At 35.5% G+C, this 20,724-nt stretch overlaps 1 protein-coding gene, 1 long non-coding RNA gene and 1 other non-coding gene across 7 annotated transcripts in view; all 3 read left to right on the top strand.

Moving 5' to 3' along the window:
* The window catches only part of LOC126979656 (uncharacterized), a 195,565-nt gene extending 174,939 nt beyond the window's left edge, over nucleotides 1-20,626 (top strand). The window contains exon 2 of the long non-coding RNA XR_007732855.1: nucleotides 19,785-20,626. This is a non-coding gene — a long non-coding RNA (uncharacterized LOC126979656). The remainder of the gene's footprint in view (nucleotides 1-19,784) is intronic.
* Nucleotides 1,986-20,626, top strand: LOC126979614 (ankyrin repeat and zinc finger domain-containing protein 1-like). Of its 5 annotated transcripts, none has more exons than XM_050829041.1 (13): nucleotides 1,986-2,103; nucleotides 2,182-2,297; nucleotides 2,368-2,508; nucleotides 2,708-2,917; nucleotides 3,946-4,106; nucleotides 6,507-6,785; nucleotides 7,308-7,530; nucleotides 8,400-8,538; nucleotides 9,017-9,317; nucleotides 11,247-11,404; nucleotides 14,134-14,275; nucleotides 16,086-16,238; nucleotides 17,438-20,626. In XM_050829041.1, exons 3-13 carry the CDS (start codon nucleotides 2,385-2,387, stop codon nucleotides 17,594-17,596), a joined length of 2,049 nt encoding a protein of 682 aa, XP_050684998.1. In that variant the 5' UTR covers nucleotides 1,986-2,103; nucleotides 2,182-2,297; nucleotides 2,368-2,384; the 3' UTR covers nucleotides 17,597-20,626. The 5 variants fall into 5 exon arrangements, 4 of the variants coding, with proteins under 4 accessions (XP_050684998.1, XP_050685000.1, XP_050684999.1 ...); XR_007732852.1 differs by having other exon boundaries at nucleotides 2,008-2,297; nucleotides 17,438-20,128; nucleotides 20,432-20,626; XM_050829040.1 differs by having other exon boundaries at nucleotides 2,008-2,297.
* Nucleotides 20,386-20,459, top strand: Trnas-gga (transfer RNA serine (anticodon GGA)). The gene has a single exon. It is a non-coding gene; the product is annotated as a tRNA-Ser (tRNA).
* Nucleotides 20,627-20,724: the final 98 nt, after the last annotated feature.

The raw sequence follows: 20,724 nt of genomic DNA, 5'->3' as shown, positions 1-20,724 counted from the left end.
ATCTTTTGCTTTGACATTATTTCTTGAATCATAGGTGTAGGTACCAATAGATGCGTTCTAGTGACTGGTTACCCTTGGTAATTATATATAATATCAATGAACTGCTGGATATCCGTATCAGTTATTTAAAAGGATTTCTCAGGTTTTTGTCCAGTATTTTCTTCACAATTAAAAAAGAGGGTGAAAATCTTTAGCAATAATGCTGTCATTATGGTCTTCTGATCCGTCTTCGCTACCATATTTGTTCAATATGTCAAATATTTCACTAACAGAAATATTACAAACATTATTTTTATGTTACGTTTTACACATGAAAAAGGAAAAATATGCAGTAACAAATTTAAAATAATACTTTACAATAGGTTTCGATGCATTTAATGCACTTTTAGTAGTTTTAATTTTTTCAAACTTTAGTTTCAACGAGATCCTAGTCACTTTTATCAACGCATGAAATTCATACTCGCTAAAATCAACAAGTTACGCCATCTGTGTTTTGTATTTCATACTAAATGATTCAATTAGAATGGTAGTTCGGCGGGCGCCGTCATATTCTATCAGTATCGTATTACAATATAATGTAACTGATTTGAATCAGCTTAAAATATGTTTAGTATGTACATAAATAACATTTTTTGCGGGATTGTTGATGTTTGTTATAGAAACGCCACTTCTATAATAACGGGTTTTTTATTTGTTCTTGGTCTCGACTGATTTTGGACCACATTTTTTTGGATGGAGCTGGCATTCTTCTCCACAGAGTACATTATAATATAATACTGAAATTCTTCTCGATAGTTGTTTCAATTTCTATTGTTCTGTGGGGACGACCTTGATGGACGGTTATAGCATGAGTAAAATATAAAAAAAAAATCGGTGTAGGTTAGATTTGAGCAAACAATAAATTTTTTACTCTTTTGAGTAGGTGTATCTAAAATATACACTGTGGTTAGGACTCGAGAGTAATAGTGTGCAAAGAGAATTTAAACACTACGTTCCTAGCAAAGAGTATAATAATATATAGGGAATATAGTGTATTATCTATGGTCCCACCACTGGTTCATAGTGTGGGAATAGGTTCAGCTTGGGTCAGCGTTCGGAACCGTACGATAATTATCGTACACATTTTGTGCCTATGTACGATGTACGATAGCATATTATTATCGTACGCAGATTGTACGATAATTTCTATCATGATGCAAAATTTGAGAATTTATATTATTTCACTCATGCGTTGATAGTCTAAATCGCAGTAATGATTTTATTTTGTCCAATAAAATCTTGGGAAAATACCGGGAAATACAAGTTCTCTATTCCTATTGGTCCTTACGATCCGCTCTACTAAGTTTCACCACTGCCGATACTGTAACTTTATCCAGCGCCTGCTGTACACGCTTTCTTATTGGTTAGTATAGCATCTACCAATGCGAACAAGAGAATATAAGTTCGATATTTCGATTATGTTCGCACTTCATATGTATCGTATATGTTCGTGTAGAAAAGTTGGCAGTTATTTCGTTATATTATTATGATTATATGTCTGTATTCGCTCTGACAAACGGAATTATTCAAATTAAGTGAAGAAAGAAGTACTTGCATGCATATCAATATTACAATTTATATGATTTATTTATAATAGACATTATCCTAAAAAATACGATAATTTCGATCCATGTACGATAATTTTTACTCCTCTGGTACGATAGTCAGTCCACTTCAAGTTGCTAACGCTGGCTTGGGTTCAGCCCAGTTCAGCCTAGTGAAACTCTCTAAGAATAAAGCGATTCACTCGATTGTATGTAACATGCAGTCATTGATAGATTGACAGATGACAGCTATAATCTTGCAAAAAAACGGAGATTCTGTTCATTTTCAAACTTAGCCATACTTCTGCGCCCAGAACACTATCAAAGAGGATCTAAATACTGCGTAATAAGAGGCGGGACTGCAGTCTCATACTCTCTCTCATACAATCGAGTGAATCACTTTTTTTCTTATAGTTTCGCTAGTCTGTATAGTGTAGACTGTAGAGTAGTTTCTTTTCTAATTCTATAGTACCATCAGAGAATATATTATTTAATTTAATTTGGTATTTACTTTATCGAGGTGGTTAAACAATTTAGTAAACAGCTGCTTCATATTAGCGTTTTAGTTTACAAATTAATTAGTTCATTAAATTATCAGCAGGTTCATTTGAAAGTTGAAACAGGTACATCGCGGGTTAGTGATTACAAAATATTTTGTAGTTTGTACAGCAAAATTGTATTCTGCTTAGCTGTTCACACTTCACATAGGAATAGGTTAGTACTTACTTCATGAATTTTCAATCCAATTCTTGCAGTTTTAATAAATGATAAACCTATGTTACAGTATCACTAACACACAAAATGTCTTCAAAAATAGATATCACAAAACCTAAAACAGTGAAATTATTTGATTTAAATGATTATGAAAAACTTATCAACGGTATAAAAGTTGCAGCTTGTATGATAACAGAGTCCCATCAAATTGGTGAGTTTCTGTATGAAAATGAAATAATTAGAATATATACTGTGATGAACAAATTAATTAATCTCTGTGTATGAAGGTTTAATTTCAAAATACATATGTGATTACGTGATTATTTATATATTATAAATTGCGCTGTATTGTTTTTGTATGCATTATCCTATGTTTAGTATGAACAATAAAAATTTTGCTTTTATTTCAGTTGATGAGCAGAGTGTTCTTAAGCGACTCAATGCTTTAACAATTAATGGCGCAAGTGATGGCAACTGTTGCTCTTGTTGTGGTGTGGGACCATTTGAAACTAGAGCTCAACAAACTTCTCATTATAAACATCATTGGCATACACATAACTTAAAAAGAAAATTATTTGGGAAGTCACCCCTATCTTTAGGACAATTTAGTAATAGACAAGGTGATTTTGCTATATTTTTATATTATTTTGATAATAATTTATAGTAAGCATAAATTGTATGTGTGTTAACATATACACTAATAGCCCTGACTATTTAAATAACAAAACTGTGTAGCATAAATCATGCGATAGATGTTTCAACACTAAATAATTATGCAAGTGTTTTATTTGATGTATAATTTTTACTTTTTAGTAGATTTTTTTTAAAATATGATAATTTAGGGAAATAAATATGGATCTGTGTTGCCTTTAACTAGAGCCCTTCGCCATATAAATGAACCCCACAACAAAGTGGAAATTTTGAGTGTACATGGAGGTCGTGAGTGTCGCAACGGTATTGTTATATGTAGTATGTTATGGTAAATAGTTGTATGTTCAAGTTTTTTGTACTTTCTGGTGTGATATATTATTTGTAATGTAATGTTTGATTGTATGATTAGTTTTAGATTTATTTGTTTGCTATTCTTGTTTGTTTGTAACTGTCACGTTAGGTAATACCTGTAATGATAGTTGCTATGTGTAGTAAATAAATAAACTTGCAATTGAATCTTATGAGCATGAAATTTAAACTCTGTAATAAAATAAAAATACAAATTTGCTATAGCAGATAATCTGTTTTATTAACTAAATATTTCAGGCTTAATTTAATTATAGACACCTTTGTAATAATACACAACGTAGTTTAAAATTATTTAAAGTGATTATAGCCTGCATTAAACATCAATTATTTTCCTTAAAATAGAAAAATATTGCAAAGCTGGTAGATTTAATTTTAATAAATTTAACTTACTACTAATATGACCCTATTTTAACTGTTCCTTCTGTCCATTTTTAATTGAAATTAAAAAATGTGTACGTACACCTTTCAAAAAGTCCGGCAAAACTCATGTGTTTCCCCAAGTGATAACATCTTACCAAATGTCACCAACACCAAAAAAAATCATGCTTTACTTAAATGATTATCATTGTTTTAAAATAAACATTTTTGACAATTATGAATTATTTTGACTTATCACTTTTGATTACAGATGACAATTCAAGTGTATCAGGCAGTGATTCAGAAACAGAGGGGCCGAACTCACTTCCAACTGATTTATTTGCAGCTGCCACAAGGCATTGCAAGGCATTCTTCACAAACAGCTCTGGGCAGGTCTTCTGTATATACAGATGTATACTGCATCATAAAAAGGTTCGATGCCATCCCCTACTTTCAATATTTTTGAGTACTTTTGGTTTAACAATAATTTTATATTTTAGTCCCCTTCTTTATAATCTGTATACCCATGACCTCAACAGTACCGTTACACCTTTCTGTCAGATACTGCAATATGCAGATGACATTGTCCTGTATTCTTCTGACAAGTCTATACAAGATTCATCTAATCATTTAAATAATGCTCTTGATTATCTTTCTGAATATTTAACACAACATGGACTGTCTCTATCAACATCTAAAAGTAAGGTAGTTTTATTTACAAATAAAAGAATTCTTCCACCTATTAAAATTAAAATTTATGATGTTGATCTACCAATTGTTAATAATGTTAAGTTTTTGGGTATTTGGTTGGATCACAAATTATCTGGCGTCAAGCATTTTGATTATGTCTCGCAGAAATGTGAGAAAAATATTAATATTCTTCGCTCATTGTCTGGTGTCTGGTGGGGAGCCCACCCCGTCACTCAAAAATTACTATACAATGCTATAATTCGCACTCATTTAGATTATGGCACTATTTTCTTAATCCCAGCAAACAAAGCAGGTCTAAATAAGTTGGACAGAATTCAGGCTAAATGTTTATGTATAGTATTGGGAGCTATGAAATCCAGCCCTATTAATGCAATGCAAGTAGAATGTGTGGATCCTCCCCTCTCACTACGTAGACAATTCCTTGCCATTAAATTTTTCTTTAAACTAGCTGGCTGCCGAGCTCATCCCTTACTCCAAAAATCAGAACAATTAGCTGTTTTATACAATGATAATAATATTGTACCTGAAGACAAAAGACCTTGCGTTATAAATAGTTACCTTTTATTTTCTCAGCTCTCTAACCCTCTCTTTCAATATTCTAAATTGCCTTTATTTTCTATGCCTTTCAATGCTCTTACTTTTCAACCCTCAGTCATTTTAGACTTAGGTGTTGATAAGTTTTCTATAGAAACAAATAAAACTTTTTCTCATATAATGGACTCAGATTTTCGACATTGGTATAAAATCTACATGAATGCTTCAAAAACAGACATGAGTCCGGTTGGGGCTGCAGTATGGATTCCCTCAACAAGAATTATACTGAGTTATAGCTGCCCACCTACCACTTCTGTGTTTACAGGGGAATCAATCGCCATTCTTGAAGCTATTCTATTTGTTAAGTCTCACAACATGAACAATTCTATTATCCTTTCAGACTCTAAAAGTTGCCTCTAATGAATTCCAGGTCACATGGGCATCTCTGGTAATGAAAATGCAGATGCCTGTGCTAGATCAGCTGCTCATTCAGGTTCCTTTCAGTATTCAGAAATATTCACTCATGAATTGTGCTCTACCCTAAAACCCAAGATGTATGAGAGTTGGTCAAACATTTGGCAAGTTTCCAAAACTTTAAAAGGCAAATTTTATGGAGAACTCCAACCAGAAATTCCTCAAAAACCTTGGTTCTCAAAATTTAGGATTCATAATAAAACAATAATCTCAACTATATGCCGCTTACGTTTAAACCATGCCTGCACTCCAGTCTTTCTAGCAAAACTTAGAATTAGGGATCATTCTCTATGTGATTGTGGCCTTGATGAGGGAAACATGGATCATTTATTCTTTAGTTGTCCCTTAATGCAATCTTCTCTGCACAATTATATACCCGCTGAAGTCCCCCGTCCAACCTCCGTTAAATGTCTCCTCTCCCTAGTTTACACTCCTTTTGTAAATATTTTGTGTAAATATATTAAAATAAATAAGATTAAGTTGTAAATATTATTTAGTACTTATATTAATTAATTATTTAAGTATTTCTTGTTATTTGTGTATGTCATTTATATTCTTACAAGCATGTATATTATTAGTTTCAGATATTATTAGAAAATTAAACTTTATGGAATCTGAACACCGATTATTACCGTTAAACTTAGAAGACACATACTCAAAGCTTGGTAGTCTAATCTAACGTGATTCTGTCAAATCTGTGGTATATCTTCCACAGAAGCCACAGTAGGAGGAATAGAATAGAACGCAAATGTTATGTGTATTAGGGTCTTTAACCACCTTCATAAGAATATTAGAGAGATGCCTAAAACATTAATAAATTAAAATTGTGGCTAATAGATAAATGCTTTTATAGTTTAAAAGACTTTAGCCAAAAATAATAGCATTTAAATGTAATTTTTTGAGAGGTACCTACAAACTAATGTTTATTTTATATTATATTATTGAAATAAAGCTATGCAATGTGTATTAATGACGTATAACTATAAAAATTCCAATATTGACAGTCAAATATTTATTTGTATGCCAATATATTGGGGAATTGTGCTGTACACCAACTAATTGTTAACAACTATGTTACCACAATTCATACAAATAAATCATTTCATTTCACAGGAAGAGTTATCAACAGATGGTGAGGGCTATGCATGGGTAGAGAGATGCCAACATCTCACTATCCCCGGTTATCTGAGGTGGGCAGTTCTCATGGTGTCTGGGGGTCACTTTGCTGGTGCTATCTTCTCTGGAGCCATTCCTGTGGTGCATAAAACTCACCATTCATATGTAACGAGACGGGGGCAGGGTCAGGCTCAGGCTAATAGAGACCAGCATGGACATATGCCACGATCTGCCGGTGCAAGTCTGAGGAGATATAATCAAGAGCAATTTTTAAAGGTTTGTAGTATATTTTAGGGTTCCATTATTGTAGATAAACTCACCTTAGTAGATTACTATATGTTTGGTCTAAGAAGACTGATAGAAGCTGTAATAAATCAATGTGAGCAAAGTTTTTTTTTTCATTTATGATAATAAAGGACGAGACGAGCAAGACGTTAAGCTGCTGGCAATTGATACGCCCTACCCATTACAATGCAATGCTGCTTAGGATTCTCGAAAAACCCAAAAATTCTCAGTGACGTTAAAATTGTACTCGTCACCTTGAGACATAAGATGTTAAGTCCTATTTGCATAGTAATTTCACACTTTGCCATGGTGCCCTTCAGACCGAAACACAGTAATGTTTACACATTACTGCTTCACGGCAGGAATAGATGTGTTGTGGTACCCATAATCTAGCCGGCATCATATGCAAAGGAGTCTCCCACTGGTTTGAAAACTTCTGTGAGGCTAATTAGTATATATTATCACTGTGTCTCAGAATGACAAACATATAAACCCACATATATTATATTTCAGCATGTACAGGATATAATTTCTGGATGGGCAACAGATCTAAATGGTTGTTCTCTAGTTCTGTACAGGGCAGTTGGTGCTCTCAACCAGGGTGCACTGTTTGGGAAGAACTCGCCATTGAACCGAGATGACTTGAGGGTCAGGGTTCTGCCATTCCCTACAAGGAAACCCACTTATAAAGAGGTCAAGCGAGTTCATGAAACAGTTGCAAGTATCGAAGTATATGGTAATTAATATGATTTGATCATATTAACTTAAATATTTTTGTTTTAGACATGTACAATTACATTAAGAACCTGTTACACCACACACAAGTAAAATGATATAATGTAGGCTACTCAGTGGTTTATGTACCAATAAAAATCATTTTACAAGTGGTGAAGGATTAAGACAAACAAAAACAGTTAACAGATAAACTGTCACTCTTTTTTAATATAATTAATTAATTTAATATAAGATATTGTATTTTAATTGGTGATTCTATTTTTATATTTTCTATGGTGTAGGAGAATGAATGAATATGTACACTATACAGTACACCTACCCACCACCATGGTGGGTAGGTGTACATTGATGGAATTGGTATTGAACTGCTCTGTACACACAGATTGAGTTTCAAATATTCATAGGTGTGGAGAAAATATACATAATAAAATCAGTAGTATTTTCTTCCAACTCAAACTTAACCTCTGCCTTGTCCACAATGTTGAGTTAACCATTCCCCTGGGTGTACTCAAATGCTTCATCCAAAGGGGAATGCTTAGAGGAGTAGAAATCCCCCGACACGATAAAAACGGTATCACAGCGCGCTTTGTTTTCAACCATCATCGTGCATGCGTTAAAGGCTTGCCTCACGCATGACGCATGCCTTTGATAAAATAAGAAAAAGCACACAGTGGATATGGCTAATCACCTCCACAGAGACGAACTCAATTCCATTGTCATCCTGCTGGTGTCGGGTCCATTATGACAGGGCGAACAAATTCATATTTTTCAAATTCAAATAGGATTTAAAATCGCATATTGAACATCAAAAACTACCACCCATTTGAAACTCCGAAAAATTACTATACTCATACTGTTTTATAATTATAGAGAATTTGGAGCTATTCCAAAAGGCTTTGATCGCAGCATCAGCCAAGCCAACAACGAAAACTGGCTCTGACATAAATGCTGAACGGAGTAAGAAAACACAGAAGAGCCCTGGAAAGCCTATAGATAGGGCTAAGTCGAGGTAAAAACCAAATGAATACTAATTAAGAAATGAATTCCATCGCAAAAAAGCTGTATGTTATTTAGTATTTTCTTTAATTAACGCGAGTGTTACACATTTAAATAAAACACTTTTTAAAGGATTAAAGCCAGAATCAGGCTAGGGTATCTTAAAACACCCTCACTCAAAGCAGAGGACGTTCCTGGCCTGAACCCTCTGAGGATCCTACTGCAGTGTATTGGCATCTAGTCTTCAATTCAATTAAATTTTTGTGATATGGCGTGTGGCTGCACCAGTCGGGCACAAATTATTTCGCCAATGTCGAGTGGAATTGAAGAGACACATTACGAATGGAAATTTTCTATGAATTTAATTTGGATAATTTTATAAGTGGCAGGTTTAAGTGAATAAGTGGCAGGTTATAAAGAAAATAAAATTCTTTTATTTTACTATTACAAAAGAATATCAGCTTTATTTTCCTAATCTATTAATTTTACAGAGAACGCACACCAAGAGAATTGCCGATGCAAATGATATCAAGCGAAGACGAGGGCCCATGCTACATTGACTCTGAAACACCAGTGGATTGGATCAAAGTACTATCAGAACAGAAGAGTAAGGGAATTGTGTTAAACTCTAGAAAAGATCTCCTTAATGACAACTCAGCCAGTGGAAATACTTCGTGTAGTGAACAGGACAATGTTATTGATAAGAAGACAAAAAAGAAAAAGAAAAAAAAGGCTGAGGAAATCAAACCATTGAAGCATCCTATATCGAAAATTCCTACTAATGTTAAGAGGGTTGGTATTATATTATTGTACTAGTCTGTTAAATTCCGTCGTAGATTTGGGCGTATCTTTTATGGAAAAGGAGGACAAACGAGCGTACGGGTCACTTGGTGTTAAGTGATCACCGCCGCTCACATTCTCTTGCAACACAGCGCTGCCGGCCTTTAAGGAAGGTGTACGCGCTTTTTTTGAAGGTACCCACGTCGTATCGTGCTGGAAACACCGCACATGGAAGCTCATTCCACAGCTTTGTAGTTCGTGGAAGAAAGCTCCTTGAAAAGCGCACAGTGGAGGACTGACACACATGCAGATGTTGGGGATGATATCCTAATTTATGCAATATACTCTACGCAACGCCAAGGGATCCAGCCATTCACAGAGCACTTAACTTTTTTGTTTGTGAATTGATTAAGATGAAACAAACAATAACATGGGAATCTTCGCTCCACTACATCATTGAAAACCATATTGAAATCGGTTTATTCGTTTTTGAGATTAATGGACATACCTACACAGATAGACAAAAACTCGAAAATATTATTGGCCACTGGACAATATATTTGTTTTCAATTGTTCAAATAATGATTTTTAAGTAACATTAGACAGGAACTGACATGTAAGTACTAATAGGAAGGCGATTATTTTGTAAAAACACATTCGGTAGCTATTTTCGTAGTTCCAAAAAGCATACTGCTTTGGAAACAAATGGCGCTCTGGGAGAGAATAAGTGGCGCATAAAACTCTTCCAGCATTATTATTTGTTTGCGCTCTATTTAATAAAATATACAATATTGTACTGTCATTGCTATTACTATAAAATAATCATTATCTAGTCCCAGGCTGTCCGATCATTTAAATTTTAGATATTCAGCTGTGGAGTAGTAGGACTTACACATTACTGCTTCACGACAGAAATAGGCGCCGTTGTGGTATCCATAATCTAGCCGGCATCTTGGGCAAAGGAGCCTCCCACTGGTAATAAGTAAAAAGTCACGAGGTACTTTTCGCTACTAGAGGAATACAGCGCTCCTATTTTGCGTGGTGGAGTGTGTTAATCTTGCCATCCCAAGTCCAAAGTAGCTTATGGATGACCACGGGCCACAAATTGGGAATGGAGCGACCGCCCTCAGGCTATTAAATAATAAGTTTAATTGTACAATGTTACTTTGTAAACATATTTTTTGATGAAAAAAAATCCCGCTGAGTTTGTGGCGCCCGTTCTTCTCAGGCCTGAGGCATTCATTTTGGAATGGGTGGTAGTTTTTTTGACTTTCAATAAATGATTTCACATCCTATTTTGAATAAAAATATTTGAATTTAAAAAAAAATCAGTACATCAAAAATCACAAGTACCTAAAGATAGTCTATGGTATTGTGTTAACATTATAAATTAGTCTCTATCTCGAAAAATATACTAATGTAAATGTTATATATAATATTATGAAATTTTAGAATAGATGTAAGAAAAAAATTGCCAAATCATAATGCGAATAATTCGCCAAGCATCTTTTCACAGCCTTACCTATCAGGTCTTTTTTTTATGGAATAGGAGGACAAACGAGCATACGGTTCACCTGGTGCTAAGTGATCACCGCCGCCCACATTCTCTTGCAACACCAGAGGAATCACAAGAGCGTTGCCGGCCTTTAAGGAAGGTGTACGCGCTTTTTTTGAAGGTACCCATGTCGTATCGTCCCGGAAACACCGCACAAGGAAGCTCATTCCACAGCTTTGGCAGTACGTGGAAGAAAGCTCCTTGAAAACCGCACTGTGGAGGACCGCCACACATCAAGATAGTGGGGATGATATCCTAACTTGTGGCGTGTCGTGCGAAGGTGGAATTCGGCGGCAGGAAGGTCCAAAGTAAACCGAAACAAAGGTAATAAATAGGTTAGTTACTTAGGAGAAATTAGCTGACAAGCGTAATATTATGTTTTCTAGATGTGGATGGCAATATCAGGCAATGAGCTGAGCTCGTTGGAGACGATTCTTGAGTCGTGGGAGGGGGACATTGAAGTAGCTTGCAACACTCAGGACCCTGTAGATGGCAACACCGCGTTGCATAAGGCGGCCATTGCTGCTAAGCCGGATATGGTGCTGTGAGTATAAACTTCTTTTGTTATTGAACTAGCAACATTTTCAGAAATAAAAAAATGCGTGTGTACAAAGTACACATGTCAGAAGTGAAACCTGCATTGTGCATGAACCTCTAAACTGCATATGAAGTCCTGGTACATGTTGCTAGGATGACACATGATTTCAACCGCTATGAAAGACATTACTAACACCGCTATCATATTTATGTTCTCCTGGTGTCTATGCAGTTATAAGTCGTGCGTATGACATAAGAATATATTAAAGTATAGGCAAATAGTATGCATATTTCTGTCTCATTCTTTGCCGGCTTCATCCTACACATTTTTGTATTTGTGTCTCTTACCTGTCGTTTTTTCCGTTGCATTCGGTTTGAAATCACAACGAATCTAAAGAAGTTACACTTCAAAAAAAAACAATGTTGATCCGCTACCAAACTTGCAGAAACTTCCGCTAGTATATTTTCACGATTGCCTTGAAACGTAGTGCACGTAAATACGAAATACTTAATTATTATATGAGTAGGTACCGTAGTTTAGTAGTTTTTAGTTATATATAGTTGGTTACTTTTAATTAGTTAATATTTTTATGTATATTCCTTTTGTTTCACTCAAAAACAAACTTTAATAAATAAATAATGTAAATTGTAAACTGATCTGTGATCACATGTTATTATTTTAATGTTTCGAACTCAGGTTGACATTTAATAGAGTTGTCAACTTAGAAACTTCAGAAATGGACAACTCAACTTGTTTACTCAGTCTACGCAATAATTACTATGTAATAATTATCTTTAAGGCGACGTCACCAAATGGCCCAACGGAAGACCAGCGCTGATTTTCAAACCAGCAAATATGCTGAGTTGGGACCACTTTGTGACGTATAGAAAATAATATTTCTCAACTTTGTTTTATGTTTTATTGTACCATCGTCATTAATAAACTTTTTCTTTCTTTCTTTCTTTCTATATGGAAGTGATGGGCAATAATAAACACTAAAAAAACCGGACATATTGTTTCTATATTTTTATTTTATGTCAAAGTGGTCTAAACTCAGCATTTCTACTGGTTTAAAAACCGTCCATAGTTTTCCGTTGGGCCTTTTAGTAACGTCTCGATATAGATTTATATAAAATAAAAACTTATTTCAGCTTGTAAACTAAATTGAAATAAATAACAAAATGTAAGAAACTTATATAATAATACTAGCTGACCCGGCAAACGTTGTTTTGCCACATAAAGTATAATTCACGCGATAGTTCTATAAATAATAGCCTATGTGTTATTCTGGTGTGTAAGCTATATTATTGTAGAGTTTCATCAAAATCCAATCAGTAGTTTTTGCGTTAAAGAAGTTCAAACATACATCCAGACACATAAACTTTCACATTTATAATATTAATAGGATTGACACACTCTTACACAAATTATCTTGCCCCGAACTAGGTATAGCCTCTACTATGGGTATTAGACAACGATATATTTTATACAGTATGCTTACTCAAACATAAATAAATACATATTATGTAAGTAGGTAAACTAACCCACCTGGACTTAAAGCGAGCTTTTCGTCCAGGTGGGAAAAAATCGTATACGCACCACGTTTGATAAGTAGGACATCGCTACCCGCGATTGTCTATATTGCGCGGGTGAAAATACTACAAATTTTCTCCCTAAGTGCGTAATATATAATTTTTCGCCTCTCTAGTACGAAAAGGGCGCTATTGCTACGTGAAAACGAGCGTGAGGCATAGTAATTTAAATTTCGAACCCCACGTGACCATACATCCGGGAATTACTCCGCGTTAAAAAATAAACTATGCGATCCGGTGCGTTCCGAAACTCATTTTAGCCTAGCGTATTATCTTACTGTAACAAAAAATATGTTACTTATCGACATTTAGATTTATAAATTTTACTATTGCCTTTTTAAAGACTTAATTATTAAAATAAATACTAGTAATGATATTTATAATAAACATTGTTAAATATTATCTTAATTGTTTCTCTTACTATAAACTATAACACTTTTCTCGCTAGTCGAGGTGAAAAGTTGTATGTTTCACACGAGAGCAAAATCTTTTTGTCTCGTGCCTTTAAATCACTCACTACCTCAGTATATTAGAATCACTCGCCATTTCGTGATTTAAAGTCAGCATTCGCAGCAAAAAATAACTTTGCTCACTTGTTGAACAAATGACTATTGACTGCCAGAATACTAACTGACAACAGCGTTACAATTATCTATCGGAACTATACTCGTCTCTCGATCATCGCCGGCGGTGAGACAAATACCATTTTACACTAGAAATAAGGGATTGCATGTAACTAATTCTTGTAGGGTTCATAAGATGCATAATAGCTTTAAGGGTAAATGTATACACTTTTATAATAAAGTCCCAGCCACTGTTCAGGCATTATCTATAAATAAATTTAATCTTCTGTCGTAAATCCTATTACACCACACCTGAATATCTAAATGATCGGACAGCCTGGGACTAGATTATGATTAGAAATGACTACAATATTATATATTTTTATTAAAAAGAGCGCAAAAAAAAAGAATGCTGGCAGAGTTTTTTGCGCCGCTTTTTCTCTCTCAGAGCGCCATTTGTCTCCGAAGCGGTAGTAGTATCTAGTATATTAGAAATGACATCAAAAAGAATTCTAAAGGAATCAATTTTGAGAAAATAAACGCCTTTTATGCCTAAGCCAATAATGAATTAATATTTCAGTGAGATACTGTCAGCGGGTGGTGATCCCTGCATCCGCAACCGTCACCTGCAGACGCCGTACGCGTCGACACCGCATCACGACACGCGTATTGCCTTCCGCATGTTCCAAGCGCAGTTCCCCGAAAAATATAACTACAACAAGGTTTTTACCATTTAACTCTACATTAAAATAAACTTTTTGGCAAGCAAGAAAGTGGAAGCGGGCACGCCCGCAACGAACCCACTTGTAGAGCTGTGTCGAAGGGTCTGACCGACAAGGATGGCTTCGTTAAGGTGGAGCGGAAGAAGAGGAGACCTCCTAGTCATAACCAATGTGGCACAGCACCGATAGGACAGAACCAGCTCCTGCGTCCCGTAATCCCAGCGACGTATATCTACGTCTCTCGCTTTCACCACACCACCAAGGCCTCCGACATTGTTCAGTACTTGGTGGAGAAGACAAGGTTCCGGTTGGGGGTCGAAAAGTTGGTAACGCATCACGCATTAGACTTCAACTCTTTTGTTGTTCGCGTCCCGACAGAACATATATCAACCTTCCTGGACGTGCAGCTGCGGCCGAAGGGGGTCGTGTTCCGCAAGTATCGCGGACGTCGCCGACCGCCGGAAGCTACCGAACCCGCGCCTCACACCGCCGCGAAAATGTGACGTAGATTTAAGTTATATATCATATGTATGTTAGACTATACGGTATTTATTTTATGTGCCATGTAGCCTGAAATAAAGGAATTATTATTATTATTATTGACCTTATAACTAGGGTCATTTACAAGTGGTCGTGGGTCTTTTGTGCACGATGCCGGCTAGATTATGAGTACCACAACGGCGCCTTTTTCTGCCATGAAGCAGTAATGTGTTAGTATTATTGTGTTTCGGTCTGAAGGGCACCGTAGCTAGTGAAATTACTGGGCAATTGCGACTTAACATCTTATGTCTCAAAGTGACGAGCGCAATTGTAAAGCCGCTCAGAATTTTTGGGTTTTACAAGAATTCTGAGCGACACTGCATTGTAGTAATGGGCATGGTGTATCAATTACCATCAGCTGAACGTCATGCTCGACTCATCCCTTACTGTCATGAATAAAAAATCATAAATGAAAATTCTATATTATAATATTTTAATTTGAGTTACATTCGGGATGCCAGCTCCACATGATATGGGATACAGGCTTGTAAGGATAAAATTCAGATATTTATTTAGTTTCGATTACCTAAATTAGGACTTTTACGATACAGGTTTCAGAGTATATGATCTTGCCAGAATCGATTCAAATACAAAAACATCGATTCGAATCAATAATTTATGTCAATAGTACCCAAATTATAATCATTTGTTAAACCGCAACACTCAACGAAATTGATGGCTTTATTTCCGTCACTGCCATTTGCCATGCATTCCGATGGCCAGATGATGCCAAAAATTAAGCAATTATATTAGTTATTATAACTATATTAATGAAATTAACGCATTGAAATTGACGCATGAGAAAAACCGAGGCAGCAATTGGGCATTCCCCTTTAATCCAAAATATGGGGATAAAATAGCTGTCTTTTGTTTCCGTAGTGTTACTATTGTTTTGACGGACATCATAACTATAAGAATTCTAAAGTATAGCGCGCGCTCAGAATTATGTGATACGCAAAAGTTTTTGTAACTGTTAAATGTTTGATTATTTTAAAGTTTTCATGTATATAAATATTTTTTTAATGAATGGCCAGAGTAGGTGCAATAGTGTTTTGTTGATAAGACCCGTGCCAATAAAGAAATAAATTTAAAATGGCAGCCACTCATGATTCGCTCTCACTCGCACGTGGAACATCACCTATCTGCCATCCCAATTTCGCTGTCAGCATATTCTGTCAGATTTGAGTTAGAATGGACTGTATTAAGTTCATATTTTAGTTACAAGAGTATTGTGCTGTTAATCCTATTATTTATTTATTTTTCATTTCAGTCTCAAATACCGGGGCCCCTAACGCCCGAGCTGCTGGAACAAGAGAAAGAGAAGAAAGCGGCACAGAAACGCGCGAAGCGACAGCGTGGAAAAGAGAAGCAGATGGAAAAGAATAAAACTAACGAGTTTCTCTTACTTCCTGATGCTGAGAAGGTGAGAGCCAGCAGAATACTTAAATACCTATTTATAATACATTTTTCTTAAGTATTTAGTATAATAATGGTGTAGTTATGAGGAAGCTTAAAGCATTAGGCTGATTTGATAGTAAATCTCTCCTAAATCGTCTTACATTAAAATTGTGCCTTTATTAAAACTGATGGAGTTACTTCCATTATCTTTCACCATTGATATTTTAATCTTTATTTTTTATTTTTTTATGATAATAAGGGACGAGCAGGACGTTTAGCTGATGGTAATTGATACGCCATGCCCATTACAATGCAGTGCCGCTCAGGATTCTCAAAAAACCCAAAAATTCTGAGCGGAACTACAATTGCGCTCGTCACCTTGAGACACAACATATTAAGCCTCATTTGCCCAGTAATTTCACTAGCTACGGCGCCCTTCAGACCGAAACACAGTAATGCTTACACATTACTGCTTCACGGCGAAATAGGCGCCGTTGTGGTACCCATAATCTAGTCGGCTTCCTGTGCAAAGGAGCCTCCCACTGGTGAATCTCGTGAATTTTACTCAAAACGCCAGCGGTACACGGCTTCAACCGAATGCGGTGTGTGTTAGTCTGCAGAGAAGCGGTTAGTTAATTGTGCCAATATTAACGAAGGATCAAGTTATCTTCAACAGAATTCATATCGGTCTGTGACGTGCACCTCTGGTCTCACAACTCTGCGTACAAATCTGGTGCCGGATACAGAATAGGTACCCACGTACCTGGTGGCGTGGGGTGTGCGTCGCTTCTAATATAAATTTTTAGTAACGATCCCCACTATATTCGCTGTCGATAACTTTTTTTTATGGAAAAGGAGGACAAACGAGCGTACGTGTCAGCTGGTGTTAGGTGATTGCCGGAGCCCACATTCTCTTGCAACACCAGAGGAATCACAGGAGCATTGCCGGCCTTTAAGGAAGGTGAACGCTCTTTTTTTTGAAGGTACCCATGTCGTATCGGCCGGAAACACCGCATAAAGAAGCTCATTCCACAGCTTTGTAGTACGTGGAAGAAAGCCCCTTGAAAACCGCACTGTGGAGGACCGCTATACATCTAGATGGTGGGGATGATATCCTAATTTGTGGCATTTTTTGCTTTTTCAAATTTATTTCTTTCAAAAAATATAATTTATTGATGTAGACATGTTTGATATTATGATAAAAAAATAACCCTTTTCTTACAGGTGAAAGCTGATCAGCCTAGATGCTTCCTGTGTGGTACATTTCTACCTAAGAAACCATTTGAATACGAATCGTTCAAATTCTGTACTATTAAGTGCCTCCAAAACCATAGAAGCTTGAGACCCTTACACAAGAGCGCTACCTGGTCGGTATACGCATAGTAATGTAAATAAATTTTGCCCACTAAAGCTTTACCACTGCTATTTTACGGTTTGGTTAATTAATATCCACTCACCAAAGTTTCTGACGGACCAACCTGCCACGATTTGTAAAATCTAATTTAAATCGCTTCGGTGAGCACCTAGCTTTTAGATTTATTTATTTTTTACTTATCTGCCTCCATATTGCAGATGTCCCATGTCCAATTCTTGTTTGATTTTATCAATGTCGAAGTTTCAAATTTACATTAATTACAACATAGACCAAGTATAGTAACTAGACATCTATTTGGCATGCCAACATGAGACAGATAATATCCTACATATATATAGGTACATAATAAAACAAGTGTTCTTTCACTATCACTTTTACACCGCAAAACAAAACATCGCATCATATTTCCTTCGATTTTACTTACAGTCACTGATGTTGATTAAATAGTGGATATTTCACACGTTTAACAACGATAATAGCTTATTTTTATAGACGCAAGTAAAACTAAACAAAATATCTGTGCAGCGCTGTCAAGTTTGTTTAGCACACCAGGTGTGCTGACCTTGAAAAAACCGGCACGCATGGCGAAACAAAAAAATCTAATCACTCTATCTCATTTCTTTACATAAGACACGCATAAGTTTTTCTTTTTCTCGTGTGAGTGAGACGGAAGCTATCAATTAGTCTAGTTACTATACTTGGTCTATGAATTATTACAATTGATATTCAAATTGCAATTTTATGTCAGGGCTTATTTTCCAAAATTACCGAGCCCAAGAGGCAAGGTCAATTTCCAATCCAATCAAAGTTGACAAGTATCTATCATTTAAAGTTGCTATATGTATAGAGAGAATCATAGAGAACATATTGTATAGACAATGATTCATAAGGAATTTGTAAAGAGCATAGACAAATATCAGATATATAAAGTTATCTTAAACATATGCATAAATAATTTTATTGATCTTTTTAATGGTATTTATATAACTATTCTTTCGAAAATGTTAGAAAATCGGAGTATACATAGTTATAAGCATATATCGCTCGTATCGTTTTCAAAGCGCGGCCATAGTGTTTAAAGGTAATCCAGTTTTGTTAATAGAGTTTAGAATCTGGGTATAGTATGATCTTAATCACATGTTTCCTAACAGTGGGTTTAAATAGATTGATTAATACACAAATAAAATTTGAAAACAAAATTTATGAACGAATTCGAACCCGCTCATAGGTTTAAAAATTTTGTCATTATGATGTTTAGCGCCATATATTGCCTCGAAAATGGTATTTGCTATAGACAGGTGGTTTTTAGCCAAATTTACTGACAGTGTGGTCTTGTTTTTTGGTAACAAACACAGTTACAATAACATGCGTTTTAATCCTTAAGTGTTTTTTTTTAATGTATAACTTTATCTTATGCCTTATTTATTATTTTGTTCGTGACTGTTTTTAAGTACCCGCAAATATCCTCACAGATATTGCTCGGAGATCGTTTTGTAACGCGAACTGTAAGGATACGTCATTTATGAATTATATTTGTGGCTCAATAGCTATACGTCCAGTCTAACATGAACCTAGACCATTAACGGCCGCGGCCGTTCCCAATATTCAGTCTATCTCTTACTTCAGATATAAATCTTAACTATCGCTGATAATTCTGTCCCAATAAACTTATCGACGTCATCTCACCTTATCCGTGCACGCTGTCTGTCAATGAGTCGACGTATAGCTTACCATCGATATAAAGTTTGTATGGAAATTGCAATTCACGCGTCCCAATATAAGGCGATAAGAATTATTACTTATCGGGTATTTTGGGACAGCTTCAGATTATTGACAGCTAATTACTGACAGTAGAAGGTAGTTATTTATCTCTACCTGTAGATAGTATATTGGGAACGGCCTTTAGATTTGTGCTTAATACATATTAGTATTAAAAAATTCACATAAAAATTTACCATTTGATGCACCGATATTTCGCATTACTTACTTTGTTTAAATGTTGATCAGGGTCGGTCAAGCAATTTTAAGGTACAGATATACAGACAAAAATAATTTGATTTATGTAGTGCCAGCCAGCTTTATTTAAAGCTTTATATATAATATATAATATTTTCCACAAATTAAAGGCCGGCAACGCTCCTGTGATTCCTCTGGTGTTGCAAGAGAATGTGGGCGGCGGTGATCACTTAACACCAGGTGACCCGTACGCTCGTTTGTCCTCCTATTCCATAAAAAAAAACTTTGGCTAGCAAAATATTTTAATTCTTTAAAGTTGAAAGTATCTAAGTGCCATAAGATTCCCGAAATTCCAAATTTACAATAGACTGAGCGTTTCGAACATTACACAAGAAACCCCCAAATATATTTGAAAGAATAGTGTGAGAGTTCAATGGACAAACTTACACATACTTTTTAAACCTTGCGGAGGAAATGAGATAATATATTATATGAGAGTTGAACAAAGCATATAAGATTTTATGACGATATGTCACTTGAACCCTTAGCTCAGTTGGTTAGAGCACCGGCACGGAAAGCCGGAGGTCGTGGGTTCGAGTCCCGCATCGTTCATAAAATTTTGTTTTTCAAATTTTATTTGTGTATTAATCCTAGAAGTGAGGGTTACACTTTAAAAATATAACAAATTGTTTAGATTTACAAGTGCGATATCTCAAGTCAATTTCCTAATATGCAAATATTGGGGTTGAGCAGGTTATCAACTGTAAAGTAGATCCTGTAGATGAAGCAACAACCTGAGAGTTGAACAAAGCATACAAGATTTTATGACGATACGTCACTCGAACGGTTAGCTCAGTTGGTTAGAGCACCGGCACGGAAAGCCGGAGGTCGTGGGTTCGAGTCCCGCATCGTTCATAAAGTTTTGTTTTTCAAATTTTGTTTCTGTATAATATATTATGTTTATTTTATGCGTTGATGCGGATGTGTGTTGGATGTTGCCATTATTACAATAAATGCCAAGCATTGCTGGAATATGTGATATAATTTTCCCTAACCAATATATTACAATACTTTTACAAATTCTGAGGCATTTTCATTGAACCCTTTTTGAAGAAAGTTTAGCTACATATTTTTATCACTATCTGATGTCAAAACCATTCTGGCCGTACCTACCCATAGT

This window comes from Leptidea sinapis, chromosome 3 (genome assembly GCF_905404315.1).
Source record: "Leptidea sinapis chromosome 3, ilLepSina1.1, whole genome shotgun sequence".
NCBI classification, from domain to species: domain Eukaryota; kingdom Metazoa; phylum Arthropoda; class Insecta; order Lepidoptera; family Pieridae; genus Leptidea; species Leptidea sinapis.
This window is presented reverse-complemented; position numbering and strand designations above follow the sequence as displayed.